This window comes from Brachyhypopomus gauderio, chromosome 4, assembly GCF_052324685.1.
Source record: "Brachyhypopomus gauderio isolate BG-103 chromosome 4, BGAUD_0.2, whole genome shotgun sequence".
NCBI classification, from domain to species: Eukaryota; Metazoa; Chordata; class Actinopteri; order Gymnotiformes; family Hypopomidae; genus Brachyhypopomus; species Brachyhypopomus gauderio.
The window spans coordinates 247,235-264,633 of record NC_135214.1 but is presented as its reverse complement, the minus strand read 5'-3'; the positions used below and the strand labels follow the sequence as shown (position 1 = coordinate 264,633).

At 39.6% G+C, this 17,399-nt stretch overlaps 1 protein-coding gene across 2 annotated transcripts in view; it reads left to right on the top strand.

The window, feature by feature from the left end:
• The window catches only part of pth2ra (parathyroid hormone 2 receptor a), a 78,042-nt gene that overhangs the window by 52,879 nt on the left and 7,764 nt on the right, over positions 1-17,399 (top strand). For both annotated transcript variants that reach the window (XM_077001304.1, XM_077001305.1), the window contains exons 7-11: positions 4,799-4,952; positions 7,919-7,979; positions 9,751-9,817; positions 13,446-13,540; positions 16,672-16,810. In XM_077001304.1, the coding sequence (XP_076857419.1) occupies positions 4,799-4,952; positions 7,919-7,979; positions 9,751-9,817; positions 13,446-13,540; positions 16,672-16,810 (516 nt within the window). The remainder of the gene's footprint in view (positions 1-4,798; positions 4,953-7,918; positions 7,980-9,750; positions 9,818-13,445; positions 13,541-16,671; positions 16,811-17,399) is intronic.

Genomic DNA, 17,399 nt, shown 5'->3' with positions numbered 1-17,399 from the left:
GCACTCAGCAAAACAAAACAGGCATTTTTGTAGACAGCATTCCTAATGTTTTCCAAAACATTTATGGGTTAAACTGCATAATTATTTCCATTACTTTAACACAGGGGAAAATACCCCCCTTCCCCCATAGAGAGAGCGAAAGCAAAATGAATGAGAATTGTTTTTATTCTGTTGTTCCAGTGTTCAAATATTGGACCATATACATTTAGACAGCCCCTCTTGCCAAACACTTAGTGTGTCAAGCCTGTATTATATTCTCATGTATTTCAAGTCTTATTTATAAAACATAAGTTTCCCCTTTGGCTTCCATTTGAATGTTTTTTTCATTATTTTCATAGTACAGAGAAATATCAAAATGATTGTTATATAATTGATTTTATGATACCGAAGTTATAGACACCTATTAGGTATGAAAAAACACTGGAACGTTCCTTTAAATTGCAATGTTTTTAATTATTTCAATGTGTGCAAATTTAAATTGGTATTTTCCTCTCTTTAATTTTAGAAAACTCATTTCAAGTCATCGTATTAAACTGGAGAATATAAATGAATATGCTAATCATTCTGACCAGTTGCAAGGACAAAATGAACATGAACAAAGACTTATTAAGACTTATTAAGCACTGCTATGGTAAAATTGCAAAATATCTGAGTGAAGGCCAGACTACAAAGGACATATATAAACTTTTGGACTGTGACCATCAGATTTTCAATAGATTAACTTCAAAGCGAGAAAAAGTGAGAAAACAAAAAACATGTACTGGCCACTTTGAGGAAGCTGAACAGATGTTCCACTTTGAGGAAGCTGAGCTGATGAGATGTTCTTTGAGGAAGCTGAGTGGATGATATGTTCCACGTTGAGGAAGCTGAACTGATGAGATGTTCCAGTTTGAGAAATCTGAGCTGAGGAGATGTTCCACTTTGAGGAAACTGAGCAGATGAGATGTTCCACGTTGAGGAAGGTAAACTGATGAGATTCTCCACTTTGAGGAAACTGAGCTGATGAGATGCACCACTTTGAGGAAACTGAGCTGATGAGATGTTGCTGCAGTAAAATGCGAGATAAATCTCTGAGCAATAAATCCACTCAAACCTCAGAGGTCAAAGCTAGGGGGACATAAGCTCTGCCTATATGTCTATATTAGCTCCAGATAGATGCATTTTTATTAAATTTTTTTCCTTTACATTTGATGTGTTTGTTTGTTTATTTTTCTTTGGTGTTATAAAAAGTATAAAATAGGAAGCGCAACACAAATAGTGATTTTGGTCATTCTTTTGTGACTTTTAATTTTAAAAGGTATCTTTAAACATAAACACTGCTACAATACAATATGATATGGTCAACATAAACCTAGTATTTGTTTTATTTTTGTGAGTTGTCCAAAAAAAATTCTACAATGTTCTTGTAGCTTAGAGGAAACTGAATACAGTACAGCCAGAGGGCTTCCAATAGGTCAGGAGTGGCCAAACATGCGGTTCTTTGCCTGGTTTCATGGGTCTCCCCAGCCGGTCCGCGCTCTCACCTGCACTAACGATCTGTGCCGTGGCCCGGTTACCTCATCAGCTCTGAGGGCGACACACTGCTACATCTTCGTGCTGCGCAGTTTGTTTGCAAGCCTAGCGAGCCGCTAATACTTTTAAAACCGGCGTAGTGGAAAACACGCATTTGACAGTCTTCACACTCTCACACGAGTTACTAATTCGCCAACTACTGGCGATCAATCGATCGCGATATAATAATTATTTTTTGTCCATTACACCCCCCCCCCGTCAACAATTTACATGTCCCTGTATGATGTGGCTCTTTGCAGTAACATAGTAAAAAAAAGTGGCTCTAGGTCTCTGACGGGTTGGCCACCCCTGCAATAGGTGGATGTACTTCCACTCTGCTGCTTAGAAACATCATAATACAAAATTCTAATAAAAATAAGCTGGCAAACTCACTGTTTCCTCACACCATAACACAAACCTCTTATTATAAACCATGCCCTTTTTCTTTGATTAAACAATCAGGCTCTAATATATGTATAGTGGAAATCAAAAAAATGTCTAGAAAAGATTTTTTTTCTAGCCCAAAAACCATAGGTTTTTTAATTCTACTTATTAAATGGCAGTAGCGAACCGTGACCATTATACCTGGGCCCGCTCCCATCCCCCCGAAAAAGTGTTTCCTCTCCTAATTAACAATAAAGAAAAAAAACTGAGACGACAGTACAGCTTTAGACACGCAATAAACAGTAATATCTGTACTAGATAACTTCTTAAGAAAAATAAGGTTCCAACAAAATAAGGTTCACAGCTCCGTGTTCCTCGAAAGCGGAATATGTAAACAACGCGCACGAGGGCATCAAAGGAATGAATCGGAACTAGCTAGCGGTGGTACGCTAACAACAGCTAGCGTCGCCACAGCGGGCAGAAATTATCATACAGTTAAGCCCGCCCACTAAGAGGGAACATGTGATTGGTCAATTTTACTGTCATTTGAAACTGGTATTGCGCTGAATTATAACTGCCAGGCCCTCTGTAAACGAACAGCGGACATCACAGTGCTGATAGGGGGAGACACAGGCTCACAGGCTTCCAGTTAACCCCTCACCTTCCAACACAGATTGAATAGACACGGGTGAATAATTTATTTGCTTATATTTTTGTAATTGTTTAGATGTCGATTGTCAAACTGTAAGTAGATAAAATAAAATTGGATAAATTATATTATATTATATTATATTTATTTATGTTTTAAGAATATTTTTAGGCCCTCTGAGAGGGCGTAGAGGGGCCTGACGGTTCCCCACTGTTAAATGGTGATGTATTTCATGCAAGCCTATTTAATGTAAGCCTATTTTTTGTTGACTTGTTGAATTCTCTTTAAATTGGGTCACTGTTTGAGACGGGCTTCATAGCGCTTCAACAAACTGAGCTGTCATAGGCTGATGCTAATTGCTTTATTAATGTGCATATTTTGTAGTAAATAGCCTATTTACACTTAAATGAAATGGTGAATATTCATCATGGCTCAGTGAATGAGGTCTCCTTGGCTCTGGTGATGCCCCATGCTAAATGAAGTCATATAGCCTCTAAGTTACATACTGTATGCTGACTGAAATTAGTCTCAGATTTCTTGAACTATTTTAATTAAGAACCACAAAGGGGTATTTCATTTAAAAGGTCTCAGGGAGCAGATGGTTTTCCAATGTCAACTGGATTATCGAGAAAGTTCTGAACAAGAGTTTCTATTTCTTTGAAGCTCGTCCTGTGAGAAATGGCAGCACGTCTGATGGAGATGCAGATGATTCACACGCTTCTTCGAAAGGACGTCACCAAACCTCTGATCCTCCGGCCACTTGATGGACGTCCCGTGACAGAAAAGGAAATGAAACCGCATGAAAAGCAATCTTCAATTTCCATTGAAGAGATCATAGAGATTAAATGCCAAAGAACCCACACCCATGGTCAGCAGCTCCAGAGAGCATAACTAGCTCTGCTTTCTGGGCGGGGCAGAAGGCCTTGTTCTCATTCGCCCCCATCGACCAATGTAACAGTGGCCAGCCAAGGGCGTTTTGTTAGGTCTCGTGTACAGTATGGGACAGTTAGCATTCTGTCACACATGCCTTTAGCTCTCCTATTACTCTGTGTGAGTGCCAGATTGAAAAGACGAGGTGACTGGCCCTCTGTGTCCTGGAGGCAGACTATGTCAGCCTCCCAGGAAGGTAGCTGTCACTCTGTGGTGGGCTAGAAATGATGAACCTGGGACAAAATTGGGTTTAAAAAAAAGTCTTCAGGCAAAAGAATTACTTAAGATGCAAAAAGGAGTAAATTCAGTTTTTAAAAGTGTCTGTCAGTGTTTATGCTAAGCACAATAGCGACCCACGTCATTCTAACCATCAACCAGTTCAGTTAAATGGTGAAAAAAGAACTAACATCATTGTGCTGTGATTTGTGTGCCAAAAAACTATGGCCCAGGAACTCTAACAAAAGAATCGCAGCACAAACTGTTGTTAGAAGCAATGGGATAATGTCTTTAAAATGATTCAAGCTCATATTTAAGAAGCTTTTGTTCTTTGTGTTGATCTATGAAAGTCAAAACAATCTCAGTCCCACAAAATAAAGAATGTATTAAATAGTCTGTCTCTACAATAGTGTCTCTACAAAATGTTTGCCAACCTGTGATTCCAAATTCGATCTGTGCTTGTATGAAGATTCATTTTTTACAAGTTTAAAGTTTTTGTGTTATAAGATTGGATTATTTTCTGCCATTGAGAAAGATGTTCTCGACCAGGATCCTGCTCTCTTAGCCTGATTGTCAGGTTATGTTAGTTATCTTAACCTAGAATAGAACTTCAGTCTGGTATAGATGTTTATTTGACTGATACAACTTTTTGTAATATGTGAGCACTTGGGTCTCTTGTGTTTGTTTATCTTTAACACGCAACCCGATACACCCTAGATTTAGTTGTCTGTACCTAAGCCACAGTATGAACGCTGAGTTAAAACTTTTTCATATAAAGTTTTGTCAAATATGAGATTCGTTTCTGTGGTACAGCAGCTGCTCGTGTCACCATGACAATGAGAATGAGAACATCTGGTAGATTTGTTCTCCATTATTATGCCGACGGCGGTCTCGTCGCCCAAGAACAGAGCGCCGCATTCTTTTCATCCAGCAAAACCTCCTGTTCAGTTTTCTACTGGGGAGATAAAATGCCTCTATGTACGCTCACCGAATATTTCAGGGACCTAAAATTTCAGATGTTATTTTCTCATTTTAAATTGTAATACTGATGCTTCTCTTCGTTTACAGATGGGTTGTAAAGTGACGGTCCTTCTGTTCATCTATTTTCTGGCAACAAACTACTACTGGATCTTAGTAGAAGGCCTGTATCTTCACAGTCTTATCTTCATGGCCTTCCTGTCAGACACTAAATACCTGTGGGGCTTCACTCTGATTGGCTGGGGTGAGTATGTAGCTATGTTGAACTTGTTATGGTACGCCAGCTGTTCGCTATGAGTGGTTGTTTTGAGCCTTGGATTGTTCTTTTTATATATTTATTATGTCCTTGGATTTTCTCAACATTTTTTGCAGTAGATATGCTTTGCTGGCAAATCTTCTGCTTCTATATTATGTAACTTTTTTTTCATACTAAATTAATTCATCCTTTGGTCTAAATACCATTCATTTAACTACTATGATTAAACTTGAATATCTAAATGGGAGAACGTTGGTACCTTGTTAACATGTGCTTCACAAACCTACACATCAAATTAAAAACAGCTCAGTGGAAATGTTCATTGTGGTAGATACAAACAAAACTTCACAAAACTAATAGCTGCCGTTTACTGACCGTGAAATCCCCTTGAGAGGGAGAGAAACCCTCCTTGACAATATTCACAATGATGATCTACAAGCAAAGTGCTGTTATTCATCATGAATATAAAGTTGAGCTCTGAAATATTCCACTTGTAAAAATTCAGTGGAGCTGCATAATAAAGATTTATTGTACATAGATCAAAACAACAACCTGAACCTTTTAGTTACAACATGGAAATCATTTCTTCAGTCTCTGCTTTGATTTTCTTATAGCATCTCAATTGAAAACTAGTCACAAATTCCGATGATATATGAAACAAGAGGTTTGTGAAAAGCCTTCAAGTAGTTATTCTTCCAGAAATGAAAATGTGAAAAGGTTATTAAACCTATTTCTGTGATAAAGACTACTGTGATATTACTCTCATTTAGTCTGTTATGCAGCAAATGTACTACAAAATGCACTTCAGAACCATTTTATATGTAAAGTTTCAGATAGCCAACAGAAGTTGTAAGGCCTTATCATAAGACAAGAATCATGATAAGTTCACAACTATGAGTGAAAACTTTGTCTGCACATGTTTCTATACTATCCATTTATCTTTTTTCCATTTGTCAAGTCAGTCTCTGAGTGGTATTGAATTGTGGAGTCGAAAGCTTTTTAGATTAGTATAGGCACCTCAAAGATGGCTGGGTTCGGGAGATTTGAAAAGCTAATAATTCATGTCCCATACACCTTCCCGTGTTAGCTCTCTATAGCCATGGGGAAGGTTTACATTGAGTTGTCTGCTGAGATGATGCAGAGGAGACAGGATAGGCAGGTCCTCTTTCACGGGTGAGTCTTGGAGAACCACAAAAACATGCCCAGCAAGGCATCCCAAAAGTAGCCCAGAGCTCCTCTGAATGGAGCTCCACTCACACAGTCCCCATACCGACATTTAGCACCATCACCCTTGCTTGCTTCAATAGAGCTCTGAACGAGCTACTTTGCAGCTGCAAATGAGAAAAGCGGCGCTTTGAGAATGAAGGATGTTTGTGGTCACAGTACGACATCACGATATGAGTAACTCTCCAGAAGACCCTGACTGAGCAGGTCCACTGAGAAGCAGCATGGGACCGAGATGAAACCTGCAGGAAAAACACGTTTGTCTTGCTTAATTTGGGACGACATTCAGCTTAACAATAACAGGCAATGTTGAGAAACAGTAAGACTTATTTTACCCAACATATATAGTTGTAGATTACCTGACTTAATTATTTTTCATTGCTTGAACCAGTGATCTGGAAGTATTTTTTATGAGTTCCCACTGGTGCACATCTTGGTATGAAATGATTTAGTATCATCTAGTGTCATATTACCTCATAAACGCCTTGCTCATAACTGCAGGGAACTGTCCTCCGAGCCCCGGCAAGCTGCAGTAATGTTCGGCTTAAACAGACTATCCCTCTCCCCTCCAGATAAATACAGGTGCCCCAGACCTATATTTGGGCTTATGTCCTCCCTCTCTGTCACGTTGAAGTGTTCTTTGTTTGTGGTTCTTGTGTGTTGCATGTCCCCTGCAGGGCCAGAGATTGAGGCACCTTTGATATGCAGATTTAACTTTTGAGCAGTTGTTGCTCCTGTGCACCGGCCAGTTGTGTCCTCACACACACGTGTTCAGTAAAGCAGGACTGATCAGTGCCCGTGGCAGTGAAATGAGTGAAACGCCTGTAAAACAATGGTGTCAATTGGGGTAGCTGTGTAATCACGGGGAATGTGCAATTTGCAAGTCAAAATATGTGTTGATAATGATGCTCCACAATGCAACGTATCCTAACTATGGCACCTATAAATGTAATTAAGGCAGTCCACTGCAAATGTGGGCTATGACACATGCACACATTTATTGCAATTACTGGCAATTATATCTATTCAAAATCAATTCCACAATGAAATGAAGTATGCAACAAGGGGTCTGGATATTTTATTATCTCTCTCTCACACACACACATGCTACGTTTGTGGAGAGAAGATTCCTTTAACTTTAATGATTTCAGCAGGGAAGCATTCAGTAGATAAGGTCTTAGAGTCTAAGGCCTTATCTACTAGACCCTTGGTGAGATATAGCTGCTTAAATTTGTTCCCACATCTATGTCAAACTCTTTCAGCTTACAAAAATGTACTGTTTCAGTACCATGGCTATAGGAGTGTTTTCACTTAGCAATTTTATCTGAAATGCTGTCATTTAAGGCAGTTCTACAAATGATTTTGCAATTTTGCAAATGCTGTGTACTTTAACCTCTGACAGCAAGAGCATACAAATACTTGTGCCCAAAATGTGCTCAGTATTTGTGCTTAAGCAAAAATACCTTAACATACTTTTGGATGGCGTGCCAGTCATATGCTTCTTTATTCTCTCCAGATGCCCACATAAAAAAATTCCAAGCCCCAGTTAATGAAGTTCCTGTTCCTGAAAATTTATGCATGGATTAATATCGCTCTTGTTTAAATAACTTTTGGTGGCCAATTAATATTCCAGACCTATTTGAGACATAGATAAACTAACAAAAAGAGACAATTATTAGCATATTTTAAAAAGAAGTTTGTTTGAACGTTTCTCTCTGCTATCACTTCAGGTGTTCCTGCACTCTTTGTGTCAGCCTGGGCGGTTGTCCGAGCAACAGTGGCTGATTCAAGGTATCACCCTGTCCCATGTGCTCACTGGGGGGTCCACATTTAGTCAACACCTGTGTTACTTACTCCAAAGAAAACAACTATGGGTTTACCGTTACATATGATGGTAACAGGTTACCATCCGCAATCGTGTATATAAAATATAAAATGTGGACAAAATAGCTTTTTGTTTATTGGTTTACCAGTGCTATCCACATTTGGCATTTACACATGTTAAAAATAATATTTGTTATATTCAAATATATGCATACATAAGAGAGTTTACCATGGCATAATAAAAACATTCAAAATGAGCAGAATTGTTTTTGAATGTCATTTTGCTGTAAATAATATGTAAAAGCCGATGTAACCTGATGCCTGTCAGAGACATTTTTCCAGGATACTGGCCCACAGTTCTAATGTGTGTAGGAGTGTGTAGGAACGTGCCAGTGAGTCAACCTTTCATGGCCCTGCTTGTATGAGACATACACTGCAATGTTCATATTAAAAAATGACTTGAGCATTAAAGGCAATTTAGTTGCATCGTGGGTAACTGCCGTTGACTCTTGTCAGAGTGATGGCATTTCTGATTTGATCTGTTCTATCAATTCTTCTTAACAACAGCAACAACTAAACAAATAGCCCAGTAATCTGGATGACTATTACAGTCGATTTTATAAAAATGGAGCTGAATGTCGCTGTTAAATGAGAGATTTATTTCACTGTAATAGGATGAAAGCTTTTGGTCATTTGCATATTCCACATGTTAGCAACCTGACGACAAATGTTAGGCGTCTATGTGAATCTCATTCATGGGGGCATTCAGGGTGAGACAGCTCTGTATTCACTGAACCCGGAATGCAACCATTATACATGCGTGCGAACATAAATACAACAATTAGCACCTGCTTTTCAGCCCTGATTTCACTTTAAATAAACATTTTATAGTAATCTGTCTCATGTTGGCCATCCCAAAGACTGAACACATCAAAGAGTTATTATTTAAATATTCTCTTGTTCCAGCTAATATGATAGACACATATGAAATTTGTATGGAATGGAAACACCAGAAAGAGACAAGAAACAGATTCGACCTGAAAGAAATTCCTTCAAGCAATTAAGCATATTAAGCACATTTATTTCTTTTCTCAGAACACTCAGTATTCACTTTCTGAGAGAGTCTCCCTGAAAGTGTATGTACTTTGATTTTTAGAGCATCCAGAGCATTAACTTTACTGTGATTAAAGGACGTGAAGTGTTTTGGTATGTACATCAGACCCATACTAACAGGAACACTGCTCTTTATGGCCATGTCCTTACAGGGTTCTGTCAGGTCCTTTTACACTCTGGTGTGTGTAAAATAACCCGCACATGCTACAATACTGTAGAGTTACTGGAATCCATTCATTCGTGTCTTTACATTATATAAAAAGTCAACATCTTGAAGATACCTTTTTTAGCAATAACTGCAATTTATTGTACAATATTGATGTATAAAAATGTTTTCATGTAACTCATGTCAATATATTATATAACTTTAGGTCTTGTGTAAGAAATACTTTGTCATAGTGATTAAGCAATTCAGAGTAATTACTTTTCATAATTAATTAGCTAAATTATCATCAACTAGGGAGTAAGAATGTGTAGTTATGTACATTAAAGCAATGGAAATGTTGTATTTACTGCATCTTTACTCTTTACTGCCTCTCTCCCTTTTCCCATTCTACCTGTTTATTCCTGTAGCTCTGTGTCTGTTCACTTGTGCTGACTGACTGGTCTGTTGTTCCTGCTCTAGGTGCTGGGAGTTAAGTGCAGGAAACATCAAATGGATTTACCAGGTCCCCATTCTGACAGCCATCGGGGTAAGACAGGGGTGGGGGTGGGGGTGGAGGTGGGGTGGGGGTGGAGGTGTGGGTGGGGTGGAGGTGGGGTGGGGGTGGAGGTGTGGGTGGGGTGGGTCTGGGGGTGGGGGGTAGCGGTGAGGGTGTGGGGGTGTATCTGGGGCTGGGGGTGGAGGTGTGGGTGGGGCTGGGGGTGGGGGTGGGGGTGGAGGTGGGGGTGGGGGTGGAGGTGTGGGTGGGGGTGTGGGTGGGGTGGGTCTGGGGGTGGGGGGTAGCGGTGAGGGTGTGTGGATGGAGGTGGGGGTGTATCTGGGGCTGGGGGTGGAGGTGTGGGTGGGGCTGGGGGTGGGGGTGTGGGTGGGGGTGGAGGTGGGGCTGGGGCTGGAGGTGTGGGTGGGGTGGGGCTGGGGGTGGGGGTGGGGGTGGGGCTGGAGGTGTGGGTGGGGTGGGGCTGGGGGTGGGGGTGGGGGTAGCGGTGGAGGGCTGTGCTTATTAAACAGACAAACATGCCTGAAAAAGAGTTCAAAAGCTGAAGCAGTTTTGCCTTCCAGAGAGAAAATTGCCCAACTTTATCCAAACTTTTATTTGTATGTGGTGTGAAGCGGATGTCATTGGCAGAGTGTCAAACAGAAATACACTATGATAATTGTGTGTGTGTGTGTGTGTGTGTGTGTGTGTGTGTGTGTGTGTGTGTGTGTGTGTGTGTGTGTGTGTGTGTGAAGGAGAGAGACAGAGAGAGAGGCACATTTTATCAATGTGCACAGTCAACAAACAGAACTAGGAGAGACTGTGGGGGATTCAGAATGCTAAGCTACGCGTCCCTCTCTGGTTCATTAGAGCCATTTAGGATGAGTAAACACAGCACGCTTAGATTTCAAAGGACAGCTGCATCAACGCGGATGCGATTCCATATCAGGAGGTTTGGAGGATCAGCGTGTTCTCCAGTACAGAGGACGTGCTCTAAGCAAAAGCGCTGTGCAACATTTCACTTTGTGCTTTCTGAAACGAAGGACAGGATACATAATGATAGGAAGTCATGAAAGCTCAGATGCTCAGACACTGATCAAAGGTTTTCCATGGATGAATGCTTGCATACTTTCTTTCTGCCGTCATCAAAGTTTATAGAGAGTTAGTCTTCTATATGTAACTGAAGTCATAATGCCATAAGAAATCTGCTTGTTTTAAACCCTCTATAGAAATTTAGTATTCAGGACATCTCAGACCATAACAGTAAACTTCACAGGCTGTAACTGTAAGGACTATTAATGTAAATGTATTTTTTTAAACTGCTGGTTACTTGAAACAACTCAGACAGATATTAGTGGTGACTAATTGTGCTACGTTTGTGGCCTCGGGCCATGTCAGCTTTGGAAATACTTTTATATGGAGCATAGTCTATCTGGCATGTTTGCACAAACTGTGACAGGAAAGATTTTCTTTTTCATGTTAAAATTCAGGCAAAGGTTTTTCCTCCACCTAATTGAGGAGTCTTTTCTTTTTATTATTAATATTAACATGGGTGTGTCCTGAACCAATGGATTTGGTATTAATGCGTGTTATATTAATAGGTAACAAAGCCTTGGTAAAATTATTACAGATGCATAATGCAGTGCTAAATTGGTGCTATTAGATAAATAGTGTCTTTCTGTGCACCATCAGAAAAAAGCCTCAACAAGGAATCCTGATCTCTTAAGAGGGGCCATGTACCTTTTAAAGAAAAAGACATTCTAAAGAGAACCACTCCGTGTCCTGTAGTGTCTTGTAGTCTTATATTCTCCTAAAGCCCAGAGCTGCATCGCAAAGCTCTCTCCTCTGTTCCCCGCTGTGTTGACATTGGCACATCGGGCAGAGAGACTTCTGATCCGTAAGATCAAATCTCACAGTGTATATAATGAATATCTGTGGTTGCTTACAATAGTATTAAACTAGTGAGTTTTTATATTGTGTGATGAACAAGATTCTTTGAAGGAGCCCTGAAGCCAGTAAGACGTGAGGGTTGACCAGTGTTGCTCTGGCCAGGATGGGCACATAATAACCGACTCAGTGCAGCTGCTTGATGGAGATGTAAAATCGAAGCACTCTCACATTACTGCAGATGCTTTCTCAGTCCTAGAGGGGTCACACTAGGTTAGTGGGAATCACAAGTGACAATTCCCTCACAATCGCTTTATATTTTCATACCGTGCTGTATGATCTCTACAGAACCCTCTTATTATGGATATAAACAAACTTTGAATCAGGAATCAGTTCATATGGCTTTGGTAGACTTTAAATTATTGTTGTATTAATAAACTGAATCTGCTTATTGCATGGCTTTAAATTTGTATGTATCCTAGGTTAGAAGTGGTAAAATGTATATAGAGGGAAGTAGCAGCTGTCACAGTCTTCCTTAGAGTGCTTGGTCACTACATTTTTATGCATGGATTGCAATTTTCATGCCTGCAATTTTCATGTATGAGATAGCATGTCTATTCGTGCATTATCTGATGGTTTTTAGCTAAATCAGCAACCAGCCCATAACTGCAGCCTTCTGTTGCTGTATGTCATCTCTAACAGTAGCCCATATGAAACCTTTTTTTTTTGCAATTTACCTCACAGCACATTTTTGATGACTGACATGATTTGTTGAATACTGGAGGACTGCGTGCAGTTACTGTCCCGTTTTGACTGTGGTTCAGTCATGTAGTTTTGATCTCCATAACTCCACATTCTGATGACAGGCATTATTTGTTGTATAAAGGATGATAACTTTCACTTAGTTTTTGTAGCTTTATGTAGCTTTGACCTGCTTGACATAGCTTTTGAATTTGGAGCTATTTCTGTAGTAATGCTATATGCTTAGTTTTAAAAACCTCTACACAGGGATTAAAAGCATTTTGTACAAGTATATATGAGTCTATTGGTCTTTCATGGTTAAATAATGAAATCCAACTGAAATGAAATGTCACTGTGACATTATTTTCAAATCTGGAAGAAGCTCAGATACTATAATACCAGACCCGACTTATAACATCTGAATGTTCCATAAATGAACGTTAGGTTTGTAGTGACTGTGTGACTATTTAATTCACAGCTCAGTAGGTGTGCCTGGACATTAACTGAACAATCTGCTGGTTTCAAATCACTTTTCCATAAATGTGTCAAATAGCTTTAATTAAATTCTGACTGTTAAACAAAGACCCCATGTTCCACACTAACCTGTATAGAGATAATGTAATGTAATCATTATTAATACAATAACCTCTAATAAATACTAATGCAATGTCTTCAAACCTGACCCAAGCCTTTTCTAGTTAGGATCCCTTTCTCAATTGAGGCACGCATCAAAAGAACTGCCTAAAACAACTTGAAGCTTGCAAAACTATATGTACACGGCCGATGGTTGTTTGAGCTCATCTGTCTGTATGATGAAATGTAGTCCTTGGATAAATGCTTAGTGCATGGCGTGGTGTTGTTGGGACACTGTGAGTAAGCTGTGAAAATAAGATAACCTCCAGTTCATTTCTGAGCTCTGCAGCGTGATGAATGATATGGCATGGCAGGACTAAGGATGGACTCCGTACTGGCGATTAGATAACAGTATAACCGCTGCTCCATGTCATTTATCAACACGCTGATTTTGTTTTTCCTTCCATTCTCTCTCTGTCAGCTGAATTTTATCTTATTTGTGAATATTGTTCGGGTGCTGGCAACCAAGATCCGGGAGACCAACGCGGGGAGATACGACACAAGAAAGCAGTACAGGTCTGTGCACTGCCACGCCACGAAGATTTCATCTTCACCACCTCCTGTGCTCTTTCTGACCATCATGCAGTTATATATAAATTCTGATGTACATTTGAAACACCCGTTTCAATGAGTTATACCCAACACATCCAGCTGTCATTAGTTCCTGAGGCAAAAGAGGCCAGTGTCACTGGGCAGCAGAAAATGAGAACAGAGCCTCAGGCGACTGCTAACGGCATTTAAGCTTTTCATCCGAGGGAGGGAAGAGTGAGCTCTGAGCATAACTGCTGGTGGCCAGAAACGTCAAGGGAGAAAAACAGTGCCTGCATGAAGCGGTTGTTGATGTCTAGCTTGGTTAAATTTTGATCACAATATCTGTGCTCTGTTTTGTTGAATTGCTTTTCCCTTCAGCACTGCGTATTAAGTGATGCTGTTTGAAGCCATTGATATGTAACAAGTGTAGTATGGTGTTAAATCAATGTCAAAATTTGCAAACACTTGGGACTTTGGACAATTATTCCTTGCACAAACAAAACCACACCTATGTGTGAGCTGAACTGCTTGCATGAGGATTGCATCTGTTGTGCCCATGGAAAATGATTCTTCGTGTAAACATCGATTCCTTTCAGAAGACAACAAACCTTCTCGTATTGAGCAAATCCATTCTGGCATGCAATGAGAACTGCTCATGTGTGTGCCAAAACTGAGCCAAGACTGTTATTTCTGCTGACTATTACGCATGTGGTCCTGCAACATTTTAATTTATTTTTGACAACTGCAGTGTCACAGCCCTTGTATAGCCTCTATTGTTCTCTGAAATCCATTATGATTAGCTGTCAGCGGTTTTTATAGCACTCTTGCTGGATGAACACAAAAAACACAGGAATGCTTTCACTTGAAAAAGCATTCATACTACACCAGTACAATGGGGTTAGGTAAAATTGCTGCCAATAATGCATAATATTAACTTTGCAAATTAAGATTAATTACAATTACAATTTTGCTTAGTAACTAACTGACGATTTTAACTTTATTCAACAAATGCTTCCTTTAGTTGCCAAAACATAAACAAGATAAACTCCACTGGCAAATTAGTTAAGTTTGTAGTTCTCCTAGTCTTTTGACATAGCCATAAGCACTTATTTAATCTTAAAGCACCGCTAACCTTATGCAAGAAATCCTTGCCAATCAGAACACCAGTCCAGTCACTTCAGTGAAACACAAACAGCACAGAGTTCTAATGGCTTAAACTCTGTGACAAGCACTGACAGACTATAATCACAAGCGACTTCCAGAAGCAACCAATCTTATTTCAGATTACAATTGCAACACCTTGTCCTTGCTTACACTGAAATAAAAAATAATAATTAAAACCACCCATTGCCCCAAGAGTGGTTTTGCTCATATGAGTAATTCTCTTCATTTTTTACATGTCAGAAGGAATCATTTTCCTTGTGTGCAAATGGCTACACTCATAAATTTTGACATAGATTTGACACCATAGAATAGATTTTTACAACCTTTTAACCGCCAGATGCGCAGAAAACCCCCACAGATCATGCACATAAAGCAATGATAATTACTAGCTTGAGCTTTCAAACGATAAAGGCCATTCATAGTGGCACCATAAGCATCCAGTTGGGGTGCAAATACAGTGTGAAGCCATGTAATTTTGCCCCCTAATAACAGTAATCAATGTGATGGTCCCCATTGCTAGCACACTACGGCATGCTAAATCCCAGATGTCCCCCTCATCCAACCGATACCCATTTGCCACAGTAGCCGTGTTTGCAAACACATCAGTCAAAATGAAGCCATGCTGAATAGAGCACCTCCATCTCTTGCTGATTATCTTAAACTCCCACCTTGTTTATTTTATGAAGATTTTACTATATAGTAACAGCTACAGTACTTTCCAATATTGTAAAAAATATAGTGCTGTCAATTCCAGGTGCCGCGATTAAAAGTCCTCACCAGGATTTTGCTCAGGCTTCCTGGATTGTGTTGATTCCACTAATTTTACCTGGATTGCTAATTAGAAAATCTAGCAAGCTTGAGCAAAATCCTGGTGAGGACTTTTAATCGCGGCACCTGTAATTGACAGCACTAAAAAAAAAATAATAATAATAATAATCTTGATTTTGCTTTGAAATAAAGATGCGCTCATGTTAAAACATATCGTTTATTACTTTTCCTTTCAAGAGTAATCTTCAAATGTATTCTTGACGCAACTAATCGTTTCGTACTCTGTATGAAAGTTGTACCATTATAAATTGACTTAATTTTTTCTCCCGTTGAAGTGTTGGGTGCTGCATATGGAAGTCTTCATTCAGTTTGAGACTTAAAGAGACTTGTTAAAAAGCAAAAAATTGCTTCTACATTAAACATTGTCCGTGTGCATTGGTCAAACTGGAATTATCGGTAAAAAGTCTTACTCAAAACCTACACCTTGATAAGACCCTTTTCACAAGCTTACATAATAACATACTTTGGGTTATTCACAACATGGTCCTTGCGGTACACAGAGCAGGTACCCAGAAACTGTAGGCTGCCACCTCTTACTCTAGGTTACCTTCTTCAGCATACTTTCATTTTCAGTGTTCATAATTTTATTTATGGGGTGTCCTAGAATACATTTACAAACTTCAGTGTCCCCAAAACACATTTCTTATCATATTAAACATTTCTATTCACTCCCTGTCTGAAACATTGTTAAACCTCCTGTGTCCCAAGCCCCTCCCTCCCAGTGAGCCCATGTGCTCTGATTGGTCAGCTTGCTCAACTCTGTTCTAACCAAGCTTGCTGGTAGGAGGGCAGGTTTGTGTCATCTTCTAACAAAGGAAAAGGCCTGGAATTCCAACGAGATGTTTCAGGCAGCTGAGAAAAGCCTATGTGATTGTGCGAGAGAGAGAGAGTTACTCCTTCTGGCATGTACATTGGGCTTTGTAATTTTTAGACAGTTTGCACGAAAAGTTATATAACGCACTTAAGCAAAGGGGGAAAAAATGGGACAGCTAAATAGGTCCCCTTTAACCTCACCTTCACGCCTGTTCTGAAAATCCTTTCAGAAATTCCTCAAAAAACACATTGACTTGAACATGTGACAAAACTAACACTGGCATTTATTTTTTTGGTGTGTGTGTGAGCAGAAAGCTGGCCAAGTCTACGCTGGTGCTGGTGTTGGTGTTCGGCGTGCACTACATCGTGTTTGTGGGAATGCCACACACACTCCATGGGGTGGCTTGGGAGGTACGCATGTACTGTGAGCTCTTCTTCAACTCTTTCCAGGTACTCACTAACTGTACGAAGTGCTTGCACACAATCATATATCCAAATATTCATGTAAAGATACATGCAATCTATACATTTGAACACCACAGTAAATTTATTCTAATCATTGAATCAGCTCATCCGAATTTTATGTTTCTTATGTCAGGTCCACAGAAGTCCTAAATAATTTTGTTCAAGGCATTTCTTAACAGCATATAAACTATGTAGATGAAAAAAAAATCACAGATTATTCTTGTTTTTTGTAGCTGAAGGACAGGGAGAGCTTGGCCCTCTAGCCGTGGTCATTTACACCAGTCGCCCTTGCCTGGAGTTGATTTAATCACTTTGAATAATGACCAGCATTTACATTATATTGAACAATGTAGTTGTAAATCCATAAATCTATATAGAAAATCTCAAATCTGCACCTGCTGCATCTGGGGCTGGATTTACCTCTGTCACAGAGACAGATGAGACAGTTATGGTGGCCGAGAAGGGCAAAGAAATTTTCCATTTTAGGAAACAAAATTACAAAAGTACGAATGAACAAATTTACAAGATGTGTAACATTTTTTCAAGTAAGCTACTGAAACAAATTTACAAATGG